The 24,908-nt window shown below is 45.1% G+C and overlaps 1 protein-coding gene across 1 annotated transcript in view; it reads left to right on the top strand.

Annotated features, from left to right (window-relative positions):
- The window catches only part of Cfap54 (cilia and flagella associated protein 54), a 284,591-nt gene that overhangs the window by 19,983 nt on the left and 239,700 nt on the right, over window positions 1-24,908 (top strand). The window contains exons 5-14 of the mRNA XM_021174289.3: window positions 468-526; window positions 8,625-8,768; window positions 11,303-11,416; window positions 11,542-11,643; window positions 13,237-13,435; window positions 19,480-19,661; window positions 19,751-19,916; window positions 20,835-20,917; window positions 23,148-23,282; window positions 23,875-24,025. Of these exons, the coding sequence (XP_021029948.1) occupies window positions 468-526; window positions 8,625-8,768; window positions 11,303-11,416; window positions 11,542-11,643; window positions 13,237-13,435; window positions 19,480-19,661; window positions 19,751-19,916; window positions 20,835-20,917; window positions 23,148-23,282; window positions 23,875-24,025 (1,335 nt within the window). The remainder of the gene's footprint in view (window positions 1-467; window positions 527-8,624; window positions 8,769-11,302; window positions 11,417-11,541; window positions 11,644-13,236; window positions 13,436-19,479; window positions 19,662-19,750; window positions 19,917-20,834; window positions 20,918-23,147; window positions 23,283-23,874; window positions 24,026-24,908) is intronic.

Genomic DNA, 24,908 nt, shown 5'->3' with positions numbered 1-24,908 from the left:
GCAGGCAAGGGGTAAAACACAGCTTCTCACCTGTCTCAAGTTTTAAACCACACTGGACTTCCTTCTTGATTAAATGTATCCTAATATTATTCAGAGATAAATCTCTCATTTTCAACCATAAGGAAGCCACCTAGGGCCATTCTGGGCTCATAGAAGATAATAAAACCGCAAGGTATATATAAATTACTTGCTAAAATATTATCTCCAGTATATTTTAAAAACTCGCAATGCCATAAAATGAGACCGGAAGATTGTGGCGTCACCCTGTTTAAAATATGATCACGTTGCTTATTTCCGTGATCTTGTGCTGAAGTGACAGGAAAAATGCTAAGGATGATCACTCCTCCCATCATCAAACCCCAGGAGAGCGTTCGCTTGGGGCATGGCAGACCTAAGCCATAGAAACTGCAATATACAGTCTCAGCCTTTGGACCGCAAAGCATCCTGACGATCTTTCTCTTCCTCAGGTACCCTTTACATCTACACCATTTGTCGGAAGCTGATGGTCATAGGACAGTCTTCCAAGGTATGGGATGTAACGCTTTTCCCTCCTGGCTCTCTATACCATACACTGGGTGCTGAGCTGCGCAAAGAGTATCCAGGGGATCACTTAACAGTGAATACATGTGATCCAATGTGTCCGTCTTGATTTTAATAGTAATCACACGAAGTGAGGGCCATATGTAATGAATGAGGGTTATCAAACCAGAGAGGTGGCTCCGCGGTTAAGAGCACTGACTGCTCTTCCAGAGGTCTGAGTTCAATTCCTAGCAACCACATGGTGGCTCACAACCATCTGTAATGGGATCTGATGCCCTCTTCTGGTGTGTCTGAAGAGTGTGACTGTGTAATCATATTAAAGAAAGAGTGGGGGATTATTAACGCTGACAGGCTTATTCTAGTGTCTCTGTGTGTCAGACATCACACCTGTCACACGTGATAACGGACCATGTATCTGGTTACTAAAGGGGATTCTCTTTCCTGGCTGGCCTAGGACATTCCTCTTTATGCTGTTTGCCCCATAGTAATCATTAAAAGTCCCCTCTCGCTGTCACTCTGCAAAGTGTCTTGGTGTGCAGGATGAATAGTATTGTGGAGTTCTTGGACTTTTTACTTACAACTCACATGCTACTTGGAAGAAACACCCTGACTCTCTAACTCCTGTAGCTGTGGGCGAGGGGACTTTTAAATGATCATTTTTTTTTTGCATGTACATAGTGTGTGTGCACTCATGCATGTGCAGATACAATGTGTTTTTGCAGGCCATTGGACTCTTTGGGTACCACTCTTGGGAATTCTGACTACCTCCTTTGAGACATTGGTCGAAGGCGCTCCACTAGAATAGCCTAGCTGGCCAGCCTGCCTCAGGGATCCTCTGCCTCCAGTGTTAAGATATGAAGCACGCACCATCAGGGCTGGCCCTTCCCGTGGGTTCTGGGGCCCAGACTCAGGTTGTCCTGCTTCCGAGGCAGGCATTCCGCTGGCTCAGCCATCTGCTAGGCCCAGAGACTCCAACTTACACAATCCTCGCTTCCTGGGACTCACTGAGCCGCTTTAGCATGACGAAGCCACTGCCATGACATGTTTGTTGTCAGAAGACATGTTTATTCCCTGCATTCATTTTCCAGGCATTGGAACATAGGCCAGGAAGGGCAACTATACTCTCACGGAGACCTGCTGGAATTGCTGCTGCTGGCATGGGAGACATTGCCTCCTTATGAGTCTTTTCCTTTTTTTTTTTTAATTAGGTATTTTCCTCAATTACATTTCCAATGCTATCCCAAAAGTCCCCCATACTCCCCCACACACACTTCCCTACCCACCCATTCCCATTCTTTTGGCCCTGGCATTCCCCTGTACTGGGGCATATAAAGTTTGCAAGTCCAATGGGCCTCTCTTTCCAGTGATGGCCGACTAGGCCATCTTTCGATACATATGCAGCTAGAGACAAGAGCTCCGGAGTCTTTTCCTGAGTAGTCAAATGCTTTGGAGAAACAATGCTTTTTATAATTCATCAGAATTAGACATGTATCTTAGTGCTAACGACACTTAAAAAATAAAAATAGAAGGCATGATATTTGCATGCTTTGTGAATAACATCTATTGTATGTTCGTTTTCTGTTTGGTTCCTCAAATGAAAGAACAAAACCAAAGACTATTACTAATAATAACTTGAACAAATTCTGAGCCAGCGTTTTGAGTACAAATTAAACAGAAGCGAGGCTGCCCCACATATAATAATAAGCTGCTCTGTAGATTCTGCCGCCCATGCTGCCTTTAGTTGCTGTTGAGATCCTAAAAAAGAATTCGCAGTTGCTGTGTTAACAAATACCGCTCCACAGAGCCGCCATGGCTTGGTCTGCTCTAGAGTTTGCATGTCAAGAGCTTTGAAGGGCACATCTGTCTGTATTAGCAATTGGTTGTTAGTGTTGGTCCTTGTTAATATCAAGAGGATTTTAAATCAATGTGATAGTCATCTTAAAATAATTCATTTATAATCCACACCAAACATCTCTTCTCCCAGCCTCATGGGACTTGAGTTTGTCTCTGACAAAGTACAAGGTAGAAGAGGATAGTTGAGTAGCCCTCAGCCTGTGGGAAGGGGTTTGGGGCAATGCTGCCTGCAAGGATTTAGGGGTTCTACAACTGTCACCTGAGGATCAGACTAGGCGCTACTTGTTTGTTCCCTGTGGCAAGCTTTAAGGGAATTAAGACTTTTTTTTTACCCAGAAATTCCCAAGTCTCCACACAGTATCTTCGCATAGCTTATCTGAGGCTACACATGGGTAACTCCACTTAACGGACATAAGCCCTGGAGACCCTGCCACATAGGAAGCCTACCTCCCAGCTCTAGGGAACTTTGACTTGATAAAGTTTGTCTGTTTTTAAAAAAATATTTTTATTCATTTAGTATGGGTATGTATACACATGTGTGAATGTGTCTCTGTGTGTGATTACCACATATGAATGTGTGTGTCTATATATGATTGTGTGTGCATCTCTGTGTGCGTGTACACATGTATGAATGTTTATAGGCCAGAAGTTGATGTCAGGTGCCATTCACAGTTGATCTTTCTTTGGTTTTGGAGACAGGAACTCTCTCTCTTGCAGAACTTGCACAATTTGGTTCTGGGGCGTGGGGGTGATTCAGGTCCAATTGTGAAGACACATCACTGCCAAGTCAGCCCTGTGTCACCTTGGTGGTGCTTTCTGCCACCGTGGTCGAAGTTGTTGGTTTACCTTGCCCGTATCATCAGAACCTCTGGTCTGTCTCTCTCTTCTCCCAGTACAGGACTTAAAGACACACACCACCATGCCTGGCTCTTTCATGGGTGCTGAGGAGTGAACTCAGGTCATTGTGCTTGAATGACAGTTTACCATTTTTCCAGTCCCTGAGTTCAAGTCTGTAACTGTATGAGACAGGAGTCGACCTGGGCATCTCCTGGTACTCTCGGTGTCATTCTTGGCTGACTTAATCATCCAGTAGTGTAGAAACCAGGCATTATGGCTACCCCTCATTATTGCTGCAAACCCTGCAACATTCTGGGTACTGTGGAAGGGTTTGGCATGCATAGCAATACTCACCACAGTCTTTCGAGGTAGAAATCATCAGTACTACTACTACCAGGCAGTGGTCTCTTCCTCCTGCTCCCCCTCCTCCCTCCTCCTGCTCCTCCTCCTCCCTCCTCCTCCTTCTCCTCCCTCCTCCTCCCCCTCCTCCTCCCCCTCCTCCTCCCTCCTCCTCCTGCTCCCCCTCCTCCCTCCTCCTGCTCCTCCTCCCTCCTCCTCCTTCTCCTCCCTCCTCCTCCCCCCCCTCCTCCTCCTGCTCCTCCTCCTCCCTCCTTCTCCTCCCTCCTCCTCCTTCTCCTCCCTCCTCCTCCTCCTCCTCCCTCCTCCTCCTCTTCCTCCTTCTCACAACCATCACCACCACCACCATATGGACCATAGTTCACCCACATCCCCTGTATTCTGCTAAGTACTTTCATGAATCTTCTCACTTGATCCTCATACCAACCCTTTAACAAGGACACCGTTTTCACTAAACTTTCAGCTGGGGATGCAGAGGCTACGAAAACTGAGCTTGCTCACAGTTACCGCTGTAGATTGAGGCGTTCTGAGGCCACAGTTTCAAGCACCACCACACAACTAAAGAGCAATGCCTATCCAGTCACTAAATCGGCTCCTGGCTTGCCTGTCTTGTTCTGATTTACCTACTCCAATGGAGGAGCCGTGTGGGAGGGACAGATCTTTTTTTTTTTTTCTCTAAAATCCCAAAGACCAAGTCTGATGAAGGGCTTTTCTTCAGACTGAAGCCACTAAAGCCCTCACCAGTACATGCCTAAGCAGTACTACCGCTAACAAGCAAAAGACACCTTTGCTTTGGATCTTCTGAGGCATCGTAAGGGGCAGTCTGGGACTCGACAACGTTAAAGAAGACCCTAGCAACAGCATAGACGCATGCTTTACTCTCTAGCTACTCTGGTGAAGTATTTGGCTCACACAGCAGTTAAGCCACTCCCGTATTATTACATAAACCTCAAGTCAACCTTGAAATGGCTCCTGACATGAACCTGTGATACACGAGGCTGCACTGCCACCCTGTGGCTGAGTTAGTTTATTGTGTTTTTCCCCCCACTGCTGACACCTGAAGCATGCTTTTGTGCGGTCCATGGTTTAGATCCATCTAGATTTTTAGCTCTTTGAAGTTTTGTTTTCCTGTGAAGAAAATTGTCCTGTTTTAGTCCATCTACTTTATTAATAAAAATAATTATTTCTTGCCTTTAGGGCTAGAGAAAAAAATGTTATTTTTCCCCCCTCCTCCCCCCAGTGGCTTTTCATCTCCAGACATGAAAGCAGGTTTTCCGGTGGGTTTTGGCACACTTCTCTCCTTTGTCAAGGCTTCGCTGTGTGGTAGAAAGAATGCTGCACTTAGCAGTTCAAAGACTTGAATTCCAGCCCCAGTTCACCTCTCTCAGAAACAGTTCAGACTCTCTGAGTCAGATTAGGTTAGATTTAACTTAAGGTCCCTTCTGGCAATGGCAATATACTCTCGGGGCTCTCTCTCTCTCTCTCTCTCTCTCTCTCTCTCTCTCTCTCTCTCTCTCTCTCTCTCTCTCTCTCTCTCTCTCTCTCTCTCCAACTCTTAAAGCCAAACCCAAGTGTAACTGTGAAGAGAAGCTGATTTTAGTTTGAAACGTGATTTTTCTTGCTGGGGATGCTTTGAGGGATTTTTGCAAAGGCCTGTGGATTTGAAGAGGGATTTACACAGAGTTTTACACCATAGCCTCTGAACCACGATGATCCCAAAACAGGGTTGTTGTGGGGCAGTGGGTGCGAGGGAATAGGAGGCTCTGCTGATGCTGGCAAGGTAAACCAACAACCTGGGCCACAGTGGCAGAAGGCACCACCACAGCCCCACTGACTTGGCAGTGGCCTGTCTTCAGAACTGGGCCTGAATCTCCTCACTGTGGCCACCCAGACACCCTAGAGCAAAGTCACTGAACACTAGCCGTGCTGGATGAGGGAGATGAAGTTGAAAGAGTTCTACAGGGACCCGGAAAATTTATCTCGGAAACAGATCTAGCGGGGACCACAGGCTGCTTGGGTATTTTCAGGTCCTTGGACGCCTGTGTTTGGCAGTGAGTTGTGCATTGCTTGGGACTTTCCCAGAAGATCTAGCTAGGACTACGTGCTGGAAGTCTATTTAGGTGGATTTTAGTTTAGATTATGAAGTTGTTGTCATTTTCTCATGTTGAAAATCGCCCTATGCTGCCATGGTGTGTTTCTTGTTACCGGGATAGGAACTCTTGGTAGGGATGCCTGGTGCTGGTGGTGATGTCGGTGGGAAGAAAGTTAGGGGGGGCCTCCAGCCCTACCACTTCTATGATCGCCTGAAGTATTTCCATAGCCAGCTTGGTGAGCTACCCCTTTAGTGAAGGTCTGTTCGCTAGTCAACAGGCATTTTCGGTGTGCCCACTACTTGCCAGGTGATATGGGGTTACAGTATGATTGCAATATGGTTACGATATGAGGATGTCTCACAGGCTTCCCAATCTTAGTGGAAGGAGCTTAAGTTCCTGCCCGTGGATGGTAGAGAAGACTTTGAACACTGCTGTTTAAATCCTCATCTGCATCCAGTAGTTTCTTTTCCTTTGGAATAGAAACTAACTAGACAGGGGAAAATTCTGCTCTTTCCTCTTCTGAGCCTCCACAGCCGGCAGCCGGGCCCGACTGTTACTTCTGTCTTTCTCAGTTTTCACTATTTTTTTTTCACTGTTTTTTTTTTTATTACATATTTTCCTCAATTACATTTCCAATGCTATCCCAAAAGTCCCCCATACCGCCCCCCACTTCCCTACCCTCCCATTCCCATTCTTTTGGCCCTGGCATTCCCCTATATTGGGGCATATAAAGTTTGCAAGTCCAATGGGCCTCTCTTTCCAGTGATGGCCGACTAGGCCATCTTTCGATACATATGCAGCTAGAGACAAGAGCTCCGGGGTACTGGTTAGTTCATCATGTTGTTCCAACTATAGGGTTGCAGATCCCTTTAGCTCCTTGGGTACTTTCTCTAGCTTCTCCATTGGGAGCCCTGTGATCCATCCAATAGCTGACTGTGAGCATCCACTCCTGTGTTTGCTAGGCCCCTGCATAGTCTCACAAGAGACAGCTATCTTTGGGTCCTTTCAGCAAAATCTTGCTAGTGTATGCAATGGTGTCAGCGTTTAGAAGCTGATTATGGGATGGATCCCTGGATACGGCAGTCTCTAGATGGTCCATCCTTTCATCACAGCTCCAAACTTTGTCTCTGTAACTCCTTCCCTGGGTGTTTTGTTCCCAATTCTAAGAAGGGGCACAGTGTCCACATTTTGGTCTTCATTCTTCTTGAGTTTCATGCGTTTAGCAAATTGTATCTTATATCTTGGGTATCCTAAGTTTTGGGCTAATATCCACTTATCAGTGAATACATATTGTGTGAGTTCCTTTGTGATTGTGTTACCTCACTCAAGATGATGCCCTCCAGGTCCATCCATTTGGCTAGGAATTTCATAAATTCATTCTTTTTAATAGCTGAGTAGTACTCCATTGTGTAAATGTACCATAATTTCTGTATCCATTCCTCTGTTGAGGGACATCTGGGTTCTTTCCAGCTTCTGGCTATTATAAATAGGGCTGCTATACTTCTGTCTTTCTCAGTTTTCACTATTAATACCACATGAACCTGATGGGTTTGCTCCATCCACAAAGCCATGGGGCCTTTTGGATGCAGTCCCCTTTCAAGGCTGGTCATTGATCCACTGAAGAAATTATTCTTTACTTATTGAAGCCACATTTTCTCACTGGCAGAGACGTTTTGCTCTGCTGTCCAAAGTTGTCGTGACTTGAGGATCCAGGACGCTGGTCAGCTTTCCTATGCTGGGCTCTGCTGTTGCCATTTCCGGAGCATTTTGCCGAGTAGTTTTATGTCACCTTGACACAAGCTAGAGTCGAAGGAGAGGAGGAAATCTCAATTGAGAAAAAGTCTCCATAGGACTGGGCTGTAGGCAAGCCTCTAAGGCATTTTCTTAATTAGCGATTGATATGGGGGTGGGGGTGGTGCAGACATTGTGGATGAGGCCACCCTGGGTTAGTGGTCCAGGGTTCTATAAGAAAGCAGGCTGATCAAGTTGTGGAGAGCAAGCCAGTAAGTAGCACCTCTCTGTGGCCTCGGCATCGGCTCCTGCCTCCAGGTTCCTGGCCTGCTTGAGTTGACTTCTTTCAGTGATGGACTACAATGTGGAAGGGCAAGCCAAAGAAACCCTTTCTTCCCCACCTCGCTTTAGGTCATGGTGTCTGATCCTAGCAATAGGAGCCCTGACTACGACAAATACTTAACAGAGTACTGAACACTACCCCAGCCGGAACCCTGACTATGACAAGTACTTAACAGAGTACTGAACACTACCCCAGCCCATCATTCACACTGGTTCTTGCTCCAGAGCAGCATGGCTGGGCTGTATTAAAGTACCCCTTGTACAGATGAGACGATTGAGGTCTAGAGAGACACTGAGATGGGAATGCAGCCTAAATTTATTTCAGTCTGACTGTTCCAGCCTTTTCCATTTTCCTGCTCCTCCTAAACCAAAAACAACACACCGCTTCCACAGACCAGCTAGCAACTTTGAGTTGCTCCTAGACCAGAGTTTACACTTGAAGAATATTGCAGAAAATGAGCTCAGCTCATAGGCCTCTTAAGGAACTATTCTAGAACAATAAAGGCTCTATAACAGCTACTCTGAGATTTGGGGCTCTCTCAAATTAAAAACAAAAATCCAGGGGGCAGGGAGATGGGCTCTTGGTAAGTGCTTGCTTTACAATCATTGATTTCCTGAACCCACGTTTATAAAGAAGCCAGGCACGGATTCTATATAGAATTATTCCTATAATCCCTGCACAGAGAAGCTGGAGACAAGCATATTCTAAGGACTAGCTGGCCTTTTGTTTGTTTGTTTGTTTGTTTATGGTCATCGATCGGAATAGCCAATAACCTGAGCTCAAAGCGTGGACGTTGATGGTGTTGAGTAATATCACTATGGCTGGTGTAAGAGATGAGAACCCATTCAGTTGTGCTCTCTACTTCCCAGGCCTTGGAGTTCCTGCTGTGGGCCAGCATGTGCATGGAGTCCTCTGTCCCGCTCCTGTCCATCAGGTACCTGACATGGAGAGCCACTCTCTACACTGCCGTCTGCCAGTGCCACTATGACTGCCAGGATGGCATCCACGGGGAGGTATGTGGCTCTCTAAGGTGGATGGCTTCAGCATTTGAAGTACAGCTTATTAAACCCTTTCTCTGTTAGATGTCTCAAGGCAACAGACCAGCCAAAGAACTGGAAAGAAGCAAAGCCAAGAAACTCCTGGCTTTATCTGAAGACATTTTCTTCTTGGCTATTCCGTTTTGTCGGTTTTGTGGCGTTTTTTCTCTATGTTGCGTGTGCGCCCTCTCCTTGACTCTTGCACTGCCAGTTTGGACTTTCTTTGCTCTTTTTATTCCTTATTCTTTTGTGTGGTATGTGTGTGTGACTACATGTGGAGGTCAGAGGACAACCTTTGGCAAGGTCTTGGCCCTCCCTTTTCACTTTGTTTCAGAGAGCATCTCTTGTCTTCTGTTGCTTACTCCATGCTGGTTGGTTGACAAGGTTCCAGAGACTTGTCTGTCTCAGCCTCCCATATTGCCATAGCAACACTAAGATTACAGATGTGAGCCACTGTGCCTGGCTTTACCTGGGGTCTGGGGATCCAAACTCAGGTCCCCACTGATGTATTTATAAAAAGATAAAGAGATATAAGGATATGTTCTATTGGGGTGTGGTGAGGTATGGGGGAGGGGGATGTCTCAGCTGGCCCATGCCGAGGCATCCCTTCCCCCTGAGGGACCAGCCACAAGATGGTATAGTATAGAATTGAGTCTATTCAGGGCATGGGGAGAGGAGTTAGGAGGGTAGTAGAGGCAAAGAATGGCAGAGAGAGAAAGGGGGGGGGGCTGCCATGACCACGTGGAGAGAGGGAAGGGGATGGGGAGGGGGAGATCAAGAGAGCAAGAGGCAAGGGTGGGGGCAAGCAGCCTCCTTCATAGTGGGTCAGGCCTACCTGGCTATTGCCAGGAAACTGTGGGGTGGAGTTTAGACAGAATGCTAACACCCATGCTTGTGTAGCCAGCACTATACCCATGGACCCATCTCCCTAGCCCTTGCTGCCCTCTTCTACTCAGCTTCCAGCATCTTCCTTCCCTCCGTTTGCTTTCACATGGAAGCTCCTTCCTTCCCTGCTCAGTTTTAGACTCCGCTGCACCTATTATATGTTTATCTCGATCCTTCTCTGCCTTCAGCCTGATTTGTTATATTTGTTTCCCCCATTTTGGGGGTACATCTTTTAGACCAAATACTTGACAAGTAACAAGGCAGCAGGGGCTCCCATTGGCTGGCATGGAATCTCAGTATAATTTTAAACGAATATTCTCCCTATGGTACATGGTTCCCACTTGTCAGCAAATGTAGCCTTGGTGAAAATTAGAAAAGCATATCTCTTTCTTTAGGCCGACAAAACCCTTACCCAGGATGCACAGCCTGGTACGAAGACTATAGCTTGGGTGTCAGCATCCCCTTAGCCCATTGGCTGGGAGCCCCGTGCAGAACACAGCTTTTACAGCCATGCTCGGATCTGCTTCTGTTCTGTCCCCAAACTGATGTACATAATTTGGTCACTGATATTTTCTTCCATTTGTTTTTATCCTGCCTGGATTAATTCTGATCTGCTAGGTGTTAGCAGTCCCTAGCTAAGGGAGCAGACGAATGCATACCCTGCTGGGCTATTTCTACAGCTCAGGAGAATTCTAGAAATTGCTTACCACGTATGCCTGTTTCACTTGCGTGTGCCAGGGAAGGCTTAGTTTGCTACACAGCTCCTGAAGTGATAGGAGACACAGAACAGGGTGGTTTTGACCTTTTGATTCCTGTGGGGTTCTTGCTTCCCAGAGAACTTATACATTCATTAATTCTAATATTGTAGCTGGCCTGGAACTTTCTTTGTGAAAATCTAGGAGTATTTAAAAAAAATTGGCAAAATCAACAACATGAAAATTTGGAAGTCCGATGTGCAATCTGTTGTACCCTGGAGCCACCGATGATGTAATTCTTTGCTACTCTCCTCCTCTCCAGGGGTCATCCAGACCCTTGTTGTTATTTCTAGAGAATCATCGTGGTGGTAAGGTGGTTCCAGGAGCTAACCCCATCTTCTCCCAGCCTCTCCATCAGGTTCTTCAGGATTTCCTGCGTGTAGATACTGGAGACTTGAAAATGAATAAGGCCTTTCAGAGACCTCACCCTGTAGTGGTCATCGTTTGAGCATCTGTAGAGAATATATCACGTGTTATACTAGAAAAGTTGAAATTCGTGAAGACCATCTCAGTATGGTATACGTTGTGTGCATGTGCATTCGAGTGTGAGTAGGTTTGTGTGCATTGTTCCAGGAGCCGTACTCAGTACAAAGGTCTGCTTAATCTATATTTTGGCTTTCCTCTAAACATTCTATAATTCATAAAGTTAATGTGTCAGGATGTTTATTAACTTTAGATTTATAGAGCTTAATGGTGCTCATAGGAAATGATAGATTGGAAAGCTACCGTGTTGTAAAAAGTCAACAGCAGCCTGCAGTTTAGTTCCGATTAAATCAAATGCCTCAGACATCAAAACATACCATTCTTATACATTTTTAATCACTCTTCTCCAACTTATTGTGAATTAAATTTGTTTTAATTGCAACACAGGCATTTGCTCGGCGTGCGCTAGCTAAAATTGATGAGTTAAGGCAGCTGGAATTAATGAGCTCCTCATCGTCTCTGGAAACCTCCCGAAAATATTACAGAGAGGCCACGATAAAGGTATGAACATTTCATGAAATGGAAGACATCTACCACGCAGCACTATTGACTGAGCGCTCAATCTTAGTGACCGAGGCGTGCGTCCCGTTGTCACTTCTTATATATGATTCTTCTTGTGGGGACAGATGGCCGTGATGATCTTCAAAAGAGGAGTATTCGAGTCTCGAAGAAAAAACAAAAATGTGTTAAGACCGAAGCTAAGACTCAACCTAAAGGAAGCTCAAAGTGTGAGTCTCCAAGGCTCCCCTTCTCAGCACCCTCTTGTATGTCTTGTTCCAATGTGTATGGCTTCTTCCTTTGGATCCGTTCAAGCCTGTCCCTGACTTTAGAGCCATGGAATGGCTTCCTAACTGAGCTACAGCCTCCCAGCACCCCCTTCTCTTTTGGGGGCCTCCCACTATCCCAGTTTTGCAGCGTTAATGGGTGTGTTGCTGAAGATGAGCTTGGAAAAGGTTTGCATAAAAGCCCCTTGCAAATGGACAGTCCTTGGAGTTGGCCTGCGCAGACCCTTGCCTCCGGGCACCTGACAGCAGCTTTGAGGGTTTCTCATTAGCTTTAGGTTCACCATCGGGAGTAGACTATACTATAGTGACAAACGACCCTCACATCTCAGAAGACTTAAAAAATAATTTCCCATTGCACTTTAGGGCCAGCAGAGTTGTCAGGAGGCCTGCTAAATAGCTGTTCAGGGCTAGGCCTGGTAGAAGCTCTAATTTATTTAGACAATGCATGGCTTCTCTGCTGGCAGGGATGACGGAGAGCTTGGAGAAGCCACAATGCCTGGCATGGAAGTACTCCAGTGTCACATTTCTCCAGTGTCTTCACTGGTCACATGGCCCCTCCCAACCTCAGCACTGAGCACTGTCTAGGGGGAGTGAGTCAGATACTCTTTGTGGAGTTCAATCTTTGCCTCCCATCCTGTCCTTCCGTCTCCCCTTCCATCTTTACACTTCCCTGTAGCCTCTCTGAGCTCAGTGTCCTCTGCGTTCAGTTCTCTTTCTTCCCTGAAGCCATCCCTGACCGTTCTCAGTGGTGTCAGCTAGCTCTTCTCTGTGAGTGGCTATGCAGGGTCTGGAAATGAAGGCAAGAGCAGTTGTTGTTGTTGGTAAGCTGGTTCTCACAGAAAAGCAACAGAGTCTCAGAACCTGAGGCGAGCTTGGAAACTACCTGCTGAGGTGCTTTTTCACTATACAGGAGGGATTCAGGGCTCAGAGTCACGCGCCCCAGCCGGCAGCAATGAAAGTCTTCTCACAGCACCAAACGTCCACTGCATAGTGATTAAGAGCACTGGCTGTTCTTCCAGAGAACCAGGGATTCAATTCCCAGCACCCACATCTATCTATCTATCTATCTATCTATCTATCTATCTATCTATCTATCTATCTATCTATCTATCTATCTATCATCTATGTAGTCATCTATCTATCTATCTATCATCTATGTAGTCATCTATCTATCTATCTATCTATCTATCTATCTATCTATCATCTATGTAGTCATCTATCTATCTATCATCTATCTAATCATCTATCTAATCATCTATCTATCTATCTATCTATCTATCTATCTATCTATCATCTATGTAGTCATCTATCTATCTATCTATCTATCTATCTATCTATCTATCTATCTATCTATCTATCCATCTATCTAATCATCTATCTAATCATCTATCTATCTATCTATCTATCTATCTATCTATCTATCTATCTATCTATCTATCTATCTATCTATCCATCCATTCACCCACCCACCCATCCATCCATACATCCATACTCATTGCCTCTAGCTGCTCTGGTTTTCTCTCCTGCCTGCTCTAGTTGCCTTGGCCACGGACGGTCACCGAACGGCTGCTGGATGAGCTACTTGACAGCACCTCATCGCGGTTTCTGGCTGTCTTGGAAGCCCTCTCTGACTCAAACAGGCGAATCCTGCAGACTGGACCGCTGGTTACTGACGAAATGGAGCTGCGTGATGTGGTGTCGGAGCTGTTTATGGCTGGAAAAGAACTTTTGATACGTAAATACAATGTTGATATTTTATTGTAGACACCGGTATTGAACACCTTCTGAATGATAGAAATTGGTATTCAATCTACAGATTGACCTTGAATCCAGTGACCATGATTATAAATAATTTATTTGTAGATTTGTTTTTGATTTTCTAAATAATAATAATAATCTTTGATAATGACAGTTACAATTTTTTCCCTTTTCAGGTTTTAGTCTCTTAAATTCTTTTTTTTTTCATTTCTTGATTTATTGCACTGACTAGAATGATGAGAAACGTGTGCCGATGGCTGACTTCTGACCTCTTTGTCCCAATTTGACAGTAGATGGAAAACCTTTAATGTTTTACCATTAGTTCAGACACTGACTAAAGGGATTTTTATGGCTTTTTTTTTCAGATGAAGACAGTTTCTTTAATTCTTGATTTGTTAAGCATTTTAGTTTTTGTCCATTGGGATAGTCTCTGTGTGTGTGTGTGCGCGCGCGCGTGTGCGTGTGCGTGTGTGTGTGCATGTGTGTGAATTATCTCTTTCTCCCTCCCTTCATCCCCTCTCTCCTGCAATCACTTTTTTTTTCTTTGAATCAGGGTCACTGGTTTTGTTAGACTGACTACCTCTAACTGGCCAGGCAATCCAGGGCTGTTCCTGTCTGTTTCCTTGATAACAGGCATATGCTGCCATGCCTGGCCTTTCACACGGATAAACTGAGCTCTTATGTGCACGGAGAGCACTCTTCCGGGCCAGTCATCTTTGCAGCTGCTCTCTTCATTCTCTCATTTGTATCTTTTGTGACAGAAGTTCTTAATTTTACTTTTATTTTGTGCATCTGAGTCTTTTGCCTTCCTTTATGTATGTGTACCGCCTTGTGTGCTTGGTGCCGGTGGAGGCCAGAAGAGGGTATCTGATCCCCTGGAACTAGAATGACAGATGACCTTAACTTTTGGTTCTTTGTGGGGTCTGGAAATCAAGCCTGGGTTCTCAGGAGGAGCAGCCAGTACTTGTAACTTCTGAGCAGCCTCCAAACATTCTTAAATTTTAATGTCATCCAGTTGGCCAATACATCCCTTAGAGTCGATCCTTTCTTGCCATATGTAAGAAATCTTTGCAGGTTGGAGAGATAGCTTAGTGGTTAAGAGCACTACCTGTTCTTTCAAAAGTCTTGAGTTCAATTCCTAGCAACCACATGGTGGCTCACAACCATCCCTAATGAGATCCGCTACTCTTTCCTGGCCTGTCTGAAGACAGCCACAGTGTACTTGTATTTACAAATAAATAAAATCTTTTAAAAAAGAAAAGAAAGAAATCTTTGCCTTCTCCGTGCCCTTTGTGTGCTCTTCTTGTAAGGCAGTCAGCAGTTTTATCACTGTCTGCTTGTCATGGTTACCTGCCAGTGTTCGTTGCTTGTATCCAAACTTATTTCTTTATATTCAGGTCTAAGCATCAAGGACTCTGAAGCATCTAGACAATGGATATAAATCCATCTCATGTGTAAAGATTGTTTATTTTAACATCTGCACAGTGTATCTTCATGTCTTAGAGAGAGGGCTTCTGTGTGTGTAAGTTCAATGTTTGTTACATCTCATTGTTTTTATAGATCATAGCGTTCATACTCGTGTTGTTATTTTTATGTCTCATCACACTGGGTCCAGTGAAGCAGGAGGCATTTTGAGCTCTTGCATAAAAACCACACCAACCCAACCAACCAACCAACCAACCAACCAACCAACCAACCAACCAACCAACCAAAAATCCATTTCCCATTATGCTTCCCTTTCCTCTCTGTGTCTACCTCTTTCCCTAAGATACATAACTAAATGAATGTCAACGTTTTAACATTCACCACTAAGTCCCATCTCACTATTTTTTCTTTCCTCGTTTTCGTTCTTTTCTTAGGACTTCTGAGAAGGCTCTTCAATGTGAGTTTCCAGGCCACTCATATGCGTTTTGTTTTTTCTGTCTGTGTTTTGTCACCCACCAAGCGAGCGCGTAGTCTTGCCACTGGTAGACTTGGGATGCGGTTCCCGCTAGTTCCGTTCTCTAGGCACTGGATTCTTGCTTCATGCTTCTGAGGTCCTCTTGCTTCTGAGAGAACATTCCTACTTGAGTCCTCTGATCTACTTTTCTGCTTCCTATGATAAAGGATGCTTGCATTGTGGGTTTTCTTAAAAATACTTGCATATTGAATTTTCTTTCCATATGAACTTGAACTTACCTTCTATGGCCTTGCGGCAGCCAGCAGATCTGGCTCTAAGGTCTGCCTAGGAAACATGGGAAGCCAGGTGTTTGCTTGTGTAAGTTTTTTTTTTTAATTTTTAATATTTTTATTACATATTTTCCTCAATTAAATTTCCATTGCTATCCCAAAAGTCCCCCATACCCTCCTCCCCACTTCCCTACCCACCCATTCCCATTTTTTTGGCCCTGGCATTCCCCTGTACTGGGGCATATAAAGTTTGCAAGTCCAATGGGCCTCTCATTCCGGTGGTGGCCGACTAGGCCATCTTTTGATACATATGCACCTAGAGTCAAGAGCTCTGGGGTACTGGTTAGTTCATAATGTTGTTCCACCTATAGGGTTGCAGATCCCTTTAGCTCCTTGGATACTTTCTCTAGCTCCTCCATTGGGAGCCCTGTGATCCATCCAATAGCTGACTGTGAGCATCCACTTCTGTGTTTGCCAGGCCCCGGCATAGTTTCACAAGAGACAGCTATATCTGGGTCCTTTCAGCAAAATCTTGCTAGTGTATGCAATGGTGTCAGCGTTTGGAAGCTGATTATGGGGTGGATCCCTAGATATGGCAGTCTCTAGATGGTCCACCCTTTCGTCACAGCTCCAAACTTTGTCTCTGTAACTCCTTCCATGGGTGTTTTGTTCCCAATTCTAAGAAGGGGCACAGTGTCCACACTTTGGTCTTCATTCTTCTTAAGTTTCATGCTTTTAGCAAATTGTATCTTATATCTTGGGTATCCTAAGTTTTGGGCTAATATCCACTTATCAGTGAGTACATATTGTGTGAGTTCCTTTGTGATTGTGTTACCTCGCTCAGGATGATGCCCTCCAGGTCCAATCATTTGCCTAGGAATTTCATAAATTCATTCTTTTTAATAGCTGAGTAGTACTCCATTGTGTAAATGTACCACATTTTCTGTATCCATTCCTCTGTTGAGGGGCATCTGGGTTCTTTCCAGCTTCTGGCTATTATAAATAAGGCTGCTATGAACATAGTGGAGCATGTGTCCTTCTTACCGGTTGGGACATCTTCTGGATATATGCCCAGGAGAGGTATTGCTGGATCCTCCGGTAGTACTATGTCCAATTTTCTAAGGAACTGCCAGACTGATTTCCAGAGTGGTTGTACAAGCTTGCAATCCCACCAACAATGGCCTTGCAGCAGCCAGCAGATCTGGCTCTAAGGTCTGCCTAGGAGACATGGGAAGCCAGGTGTTTGCTTGTGTAAGTTTTTTTTTTAAAGATTTATTTATTATATGTAAGCACACTCCAGAAGAGGGTGTCAGATCCCATTTCAGATGGTTGTGAGCTACCATGTGGTTGTTGGGATTTGAACTCAGGACCTTTAGAAGAGCAGTTGGTGCTCTTAACTACTGAGCCATCTCACCGGCCCAAGTTTTTTTTTTTTTTTTTTAAGCTGACTTTTTTTTGTTGGTTATTTTATTTATTTACATTTCATGTTATTCCCCTTCCTGGTTTCCCTTCCACAAACTCCCTACCCCCTGCTTCTATGAGGGTGCTTCCCCACATACCCACCTACTCCTACCTCCCCGCTCTGAGACTGGAATTCCCCTACATTGGGGCATCCAGCCTTCACAGGAACAAAGGCCTCTCCTCCCACTGATACCACATAAGGTCATCCTCTGCTACGTATGCAGCTGGAGCCATAGGTCCCTTCATGTGTACTCTTTGGTTGGTGGTTTAGTCTCTGGGAGCTCGATGTGTGTGTGTGTGTGTGTGTGTGTGTGTGTGTGTGTGTGTGTGTGGCTGGTTGTTCTTATAGGGCTGCAAGCTCCTTCAGCTCTTTCATTCCCTTTACTCCTCCACTGGGGTTCCCACGCTCAGTTTGATGGTTGGCTTCGAACATCCACACCTGTATTTGTCAGGCTCTGACAGAGCCTCTCAGGGGATAGCTAAATCAGGTTCCTGCCAGCAAGCACTTCTTGGCATCAGAAATAGTGTCTGGGTTTGGTGTCTGCATGTGGGATGGATCCCCAGGTGGGGCAGTCTCTGGATGGCCTTTCCTTCAGTCTCTGTGGGAGGAGACAGGGGAGATGTACAGAAGATCAGGAAATTGAACAGTTGTGTAACTGTGGGGTATGGGGAACTGGGGGTAGCCACCAGAAAGTCTCAGATGCCAGGAAAGCAAGAGGCTCCCAGGACCCAACGGGGATGATGACATTAGCTGAAATACCCAACAAAGGGGAGAGAGAACCTGTAGAGACTATATTCAGAGGTTAGACAGTCCCCCAGTTGAGGTATGGGGCCACCCACCCGTCTCAAAAACATTAACCCAAAGAGCGGAGCTTATATAAGTTTATACCGCGCGTGCGCGTGCGTGAGTGCGTGCGTGCATGCGTGTGTGTGTGTGTGTGTGTGTGTGTGTGTGTGTGTGTGTCTGTCTGTCTGTCTGTCTGTCCTCCTGAAGGCAGTGAGTCTCTGATCCCATACTTTGGCCCCATGTCTTCATAAAGAAAGGTTCTGAGAGAAACTGGGAGGAGGGGATCAGAATATTTTGTTTTCAATTAAAAAAAAAACCAAACAAACCTGTCAAGTGAGAATTCTTTTGATCTCATTCACTCAGATTCTAAAACTTAACCCATTGGCACGTACCCTGTTTTAATTTAAATGGGAGGAGAATGTCCCCACTTCTTCATGCCTTTCCGTCAAGTTCTTCTAAGCAGTCCCTTTATCCCAGATCCTCTCTCATTTTCTTCCTGGATGTCACCGAGATGGTCAGACATGCCATGGGAGTTGCCTATGTGTACTGCTCCCAAGTCTTTCCTTCTATTATATACACAAGGCAGCCTCTGTTCTTACTACCCTACTGAAAAACCCCATCTCCTTTCTGCTCAGAGAAGCTCACTCAGTGCTTCCCCCCACACTCTTCTGTAGGGTCTGTAGTACCTGCTACTGATGACTCCTCTTTTCACTGAAAGCTCTCCTTGGCAGCCTTTTCTCCCTCTGCCTTCCCATGTTAGATGATGCTTCTCAGCTCATAGCTGATGCTGCCGTCTGCTGTGGATATAGCTACTGGGGATTATGTGAGTCACTAGCTGGACACATTTCCTTGTTCCTAACATCAGGCTTCCGATTCGGCTAATTGACTCTTGGCCAGTTTCTTATAGTCCTTACTCCTTTATCTAAAAAGAAAAAAAAAAGATTTATTTTTGTTTTCTGTGTATGGGTGTTTTGCCTGAATGCATGTATGTGCACCATATGTCTGCCTGGCGTCTTGTGCCCCGGTGTCTACAGAGGCCAGAAGAAGCCATTGGATTCCCTGGAACTTGAATTGCAGACAGTTGTAAGCTGCCATGTGGGTGCTGGCAACCAAACCTGGGTTCTCTGCAAGAGCAGCAAATGTTCTTAACTTCTGACCATCTCTGTAGCATGCCATGGTTGTTTTTCTGAGTGGCCTCAGGGAAAGTCCTCCCTCAGACCTACCCTTTGATAACCCTTCTTATTTGTCTCCACAGCACTGTATTTCTTTATTATATCTAAGTACACTGTAGCTGTCTTCAGACACATCAGAAGAGGGCATCAGATCTCATTACTCTCATGGTTGTGAGCCACCATGTGGTTGCTGGGATTTGAACTCAGGACCTTTGGAAGAGTAGTCAGTGCTCTTAACCGCTGAGCCACCTCTCCAGCCCTCGCTTAGGTTTCTTATGTGTCCCACCAGCCTGCAACCTCAGTGCCAGTGAGGCTGGGGACAGCACCCTTTTCTGTCTCCTCTTCCTAGAGTCTGACAGTGTCTGACAGCGAATATCTAACGCATGTCTCCTTGAATGAATGCCATCCAAACATTCCTCTCTCATTTTCTAGTTTCAAATGTTCGTTCAAGTGGAAAACTTGATTTCCCCCAAACGAGTCTCCTGGAGCATGTAGTAGAAAAGAGGAATGTTCTTTCCGTGGGTGCTGCTGTGAGGTTTGCAAAGCTGGCTTTTACTTACGAAGAATGGGGATTATTTGAATCCCTAGCTGGACAACTTATTCACTTTCTCCAGGTAACACATGCAAAGCTCTTCATTAGTGTCCCCGTTTTGTTATAACGGCGCTAACTTGCTATTTAACCTGTGGGATCTGCTTTCCGCAGAAGCAGGACAGCCCCCAGTCAAAGAAAGCAGAGAAAGATTTAATTCTTCTGCTTGCAGTCGAACCATTGATCAATGTGAAGAGAAACAGAGGTTTGATCTTTCCTTTGGAAACCGATAAGGAGACACAGTCCATTCAAAATTATCTAAAACACATAGCTTGTCATGGTGAGTAGCTGGAGTCTTAAAAAAATAGTCTTATGTGAGAAAACATAGTCTTTTCTGGTGAGGTGACACAAGACATGCCCAATGCAGAAGGACTAGTGAGTGTGTCTTATGACTAATGACTGGCTAGGCTGACCAACTGACAGGGGCAGTAGTGGGAGTGGTGGAGTCTAGAACATGGCAGGTCAGAAATAGCTGGGTGTCAGGTGTCACAAGGTCTCTAGACCTTGTGAGAACATGCATGCGTTTCTGGAAATGCTTTCGACATAAGAGAGAGGTCCCACGTAAGCATTACAGTTAAGTGTCAGGTCAGCAGGGCAAAGGGCAAAAGGCAAAGGGGGATGGGACAAAGGCTGAATGAACTAAGAGCAAGTTTGGCTCTGCCCCTTCTCACTAGCAGGCGGCATTTTCCGTTCTAGGACTTCAAGGGTTTCAGCATCACTGTATTCACACTCGAACATCTAATCTGCTTTTATCATTGAGAAGTATTTCATTCTGGGTTTCTATATTTTCCCCGGTCCTTTAGGCAGCACCTGGCCTCCTGATTGCAGCAAATCATTTGTACCCTTAGTGACAGACTTTCTTCTTCCATTGGGACCCAAATAAACAAACACCTCTATTCATTTTTCCACTCATCACATTTCTGATCATTCGAATATTGTCAGCGCCTTTCATTTCTCCTTGGACACAGCTGATGTATGCATTGTGAACTGATCATAAAAACACCAGTCCATTTTAACTGACTTACTGGGATACATTTTGACACGAACACATTTTTAAATAGTGTACAGACAGGATAAATATGGCCACAGTAAACAGAGCCAACATCATTTGTGGTATTTTTGTGAGGTTTCTGTCCTCTGTCCCTGGTGCTTCTCAGTTGATAGCCCCACCCTCATTTTCTTTGCTTTTCATGTGCAGAGTCTTGTGTGAGGACCACATTCACAGAAGACACTTTTAGCTTGGCAGCAATTCTTCACTTCTGTGTCTGTATCCCTACCCAGGTAAAGTAGCTCTTTAAGATAAGTTGTAACAATGTCCAAGGAAATAGCCTGGCCTCCCTCAAGGCCAGGTTCAAAACACTGCAGGACCAGGATCTGCTCCTAGGGTTATTAATCATTCACTCATTATAATGCATCGCTGTGTTGACTGACAACTTGAAATGTTCAGTTTCCTCTTATGGGCATCACTGTGGGGGCCACTCGTTCCTCCGGGAGGCAGTCCCAGGCTAGCTGTCTTCCGTCTAAGAATGAGGGAACCCAGGCAGTGGTTCTGAAGAAAAGTGGATATGTCTAGTGAAATATAGCCGTGGCGCTCTTCAGCCCCTGGAGACAGTGCTTGCTTACTGTCACTTGTCACACAATGACCAGAATTTAGGAGTGGCCCATGTGTAGTGGCCCAGGTCTGCCCCCACCTTCCATCTGTGGATTTGGAAAGAGGCACTTCCTGTGTATCTCCGGCTCCTGGGAACTCAGGGGCTTGCTGCTTCCTTCTCCCAGGCATTCATTGGCATGCCTGGAGTGAGACATGGGATAGCTCTCTCTCCCCCCACCTCTCCCTCTTATTTCTCTCCCTCTCCAACTCTCTCCTCTCTCTCTCCTCTTTCTTTTTTCTCATTTCTCCCTTTCTCTTTCTCTCTCCTCTATCTCTCCTTCCTTTCTTTCCCTCCTCCTCTTTCTTCCTCTCCTCCCCTTTCCTTCTTTCCTCCCCGATTTTCTCTCTTCCCTCTCTCTTCCTCTTCTCTCCCTGCCCACAGAGGGTATGAGGCTCCCCAGAGCTTCCCTGGAAGCCAGCTTTGAGTGTTGGTCTCCTAATCCGTTTTTATTGCTTTCGTATATGATACTGGAATTCTCATGGAATTTCATGTGAAATTTGGGTTTATGAATATGGAAAGTGGAAAGTGTAATTATAAGGGTTTTGCATTACTATTTTCCTGGGTAGATGGAACACAGGAGGGGTTCAAAATGCTCTGCTCTTAAAGTATCTCTGTCTCTTCTGAATTTATTAGAATATTTTGGAATCTGTGATAGGTTTTTTTTTTTTCTCTCTCTCAGTGTCTAGGGTAGAACATATGGCTGCATAGAGCAAAGCAAGTATCCTATTGCAGAGCTACCTCTGCAGCCGCTTTGGACTTTTTAAGACAGGATATCATTGGCTGGCTTTGGGGATGAGGACCACTGTCTCAACCTCCTGAGCAGCAAATAGCCGGGATTACAGGCCTGCACCAGTGGGCTCTGATATGTATTTAACTTTGAAAGACAGGTAGAAAACTTGTGAGCAAGCTTCACCAAAAAAAAAAAAAAAAAAAAAAAAAAAAAAAAAAAAAAAGAAAGAAAGAAAGAAAGGAAGGAAAGAAAAGAAAAAAAACCCAAGGTTTAAAAGGGTAAAAACCTTTTGCTTACATATTTAAAACGAATACACTGTATGTCTTAGTTCAGCTCAGCTTGACCCAAGTCCATACACATTTACCAGTGTTTGGTATCTGTTCCAGGGGACAGGAGGTGGGCGGTGCTTCAGGAAGCTGCAACACAAACCAAATGAAGTCTCAGAGCTTCCTGAGAGCTCCACACTTGCTTCATTTGAATCATAAACTTCATTTACCTCGCAGTTCAGCTATAACAAGTCTTTTATCTGAAAAGAGCCAGCTAACTAGAGAAGAGGTTGGCCCAGAATGGGCTGTGTGTTGATGCTCATTTTCTCTCCACCCTCCTCTGCATGCTGTCCCTGCTCCCCCCCATCCCTGCCCCCTGCATTCTCTCCCCACTTTCTCTGCACTGTCTTCCTGCGCCTGTCACTACCCTTTATTTATCTGGTTTTTTACTATTTTAATACAAGATATTTAGAAAGCGAAAAGCATACTTTGGCCAGTTGGAGAGAAGTTCTTGGTTTACAGACTTGGTTGAAAAAAATTACTTGAGAGAGCCAAACTAGTGTCCCAGAGTGCTAGGTGAGACTCAGGGAGCCCGGGACAAGCCCTGGACTATAGAGCTTAGGACTTCCAGGCCACTGGTCCGTGGGGGAAACCACGTGGGTTCTCTAAGCGTATGTCTTGCTCAGCTGTTAGTGGCCATGGCAAGGGAAGACACTCCCCTCAGCGCACTCATTAGGTGTGGGGCAAATGATCTCGGACATGAGAAGCACTTAGAGGAGCGTTGCCAGGGACATGTGCTGAATGCTATGGTCAGGTCGCACTTCTGTGCTTGTAATTCACACACTGCTCCTTTGTGCTTTTAGGGTGTTCTTCCGGATAAAGATATCGTCGTGGACATAATAGAGCTTTTATGGCAGAGATGCAAGCTAGGAATTCAACGGCTCAACATATCCAAAAACGACTTCGCAAAATATTCTCACAAGATCAGCACTAACAAAGTACTCCTTTTTATTTTTCGTTCACATGAGTTTTTTTTTTTAATTTTAATTTTAATTTTTTTTTAAATTCAAGTTGAGTACCCATTTCCAATCTAGGGCTTCCATGTTACCCACCCCATAATTCCTGCCCTTTGCGGATGTGTGTGGTAAGAAGTTATTTTTTGTCGAGCTTAGTAAGCCTTTCTCAGAATGTGTGCTGCTGTGCCCTAGCTGGGTTACTTGCTAGGCTTTGGGGACGTAGGCATGAAAGTCGCTTTCCAGGCACCTAAAACAGAGCCGGAAAAACCTGCCTACTTGACTTTGTACTTCAAGAATATTTCAAGTATTTGATGATCCAGAAAAATAACACCATAAAATTTCCATTGTAGCTTCAGGCATGCCCACCATAAGCAGGTGAATATTTGTGGGGTTTTGTAAGCATTTATTGTTAACTATTTTGTGAAGGTCACTTTATGTTGTTTATATTAGTAAAGAAGCCGGTGGAATGGTTTGCTGTGATCGGGGAGGATCAATGGAAGACTAACACTAGAAAACGTTGCCTCTTTATGTGATACACTTTTAATTTATTATGATTTCCATTTCCTCCTTGTAGTGGGTTTATCTCCTGTGGCAGATAAGCGAGGTGATACATTGCTATAAACTGGACGACCTGGACATTGTGATGGTGGCGGAGATCACGTTACGATTAAGTGAAATACTAGAGTCTTTGGGAAACCCGAAAAGAAAATTCAAAAAATCTGCAGGTAAGTGATGGATGAAATGCAGGAGGAGCCTGCGAGCAGAGACAGATGCAACGGTGCAAGCGAGAGTTAGAACACGGGACGGCTGCAGTTAGTGGGCGGGCATCAGTGAGAGAGATCAGGTAGGTTGAAGGAAAGGTTAGATGCTCTACAGTTTGAGGGTGGACAAGGCTCCGCCTTTCCCTCATCTGTGCATGCCCCTCCCCATTTCTAATTACCATACGCCCTTCTGTGCCCACCCTCATTCCTCTCTGCTCCTTTCTCCCTTCTCCTTCCTGGTTTTCCTCATTCGTTCTCAGTAAACACTCAGTGAGTGAAGAAAAAGTCCTTGGGTTCTTCCCACCCTGCCTGATATAGAGACATGAGACGAAGGGATAGGCTGCCATACTTACTCTCGAATTCCTGGTTTGCTATCTGTACTGTTCCTCAAGGCTGTAAAATGGCTGCCCGTTTCTCTCTTCAGAATCGTATCCAGCCGGAGAAGTAGGCTGTGTGCCTGTTTTTGCAGCTTTTGTTTTTTAGTGAGATGATGTCTCTTATTACCCCAGGTCAGCCTTGAACTCACTGTGTAGCAAAGGCTGGACTTGAACTGTTGATCCTCTCGCCTCTGGCCTTCCAAGGGTTGGGATTGCAGACCTGTACCACCATGCCTGGCTCACATTCCTGTCTTCCTACGTCCTGTGACTTCCTTTCCCAAGCTCCTTGCATGATCGTTACTATTTTATTATTGTCTTAGCTTGTGAGTCAAAAAATAGTTTCTACCTTTTCTGCAGCTGAGAGGCTAGGGTCCTTGTTTCTAGAGCACTTGTTACCAGAAGCAAAAACCCCAAATGACGGAACCTTTAAAAGCCTATTTGTTATTCAATTGTATTGTGTCATGCACTGG

The sequence above is a fragment of the Mus caroli genome, unplaced genomic scaffold, assembly GCF_978045245.1.
Source record: "Mus caroli unplaced genomic scaffold, Mus_caroli_1 scaffold_9, whole genome shotgun sequence".
NCBI classification, from domain to species: domain Eukaryota; kingdom Metazoa; phylum Chordata; class Mammalia; order Rodentia; family Muridae; genus Mus; species Mus caroli.
Note: the sequence above shows the minus strand (reverse complement) of the source record. Positions and strands in the feature narration are given on the sequence as shown.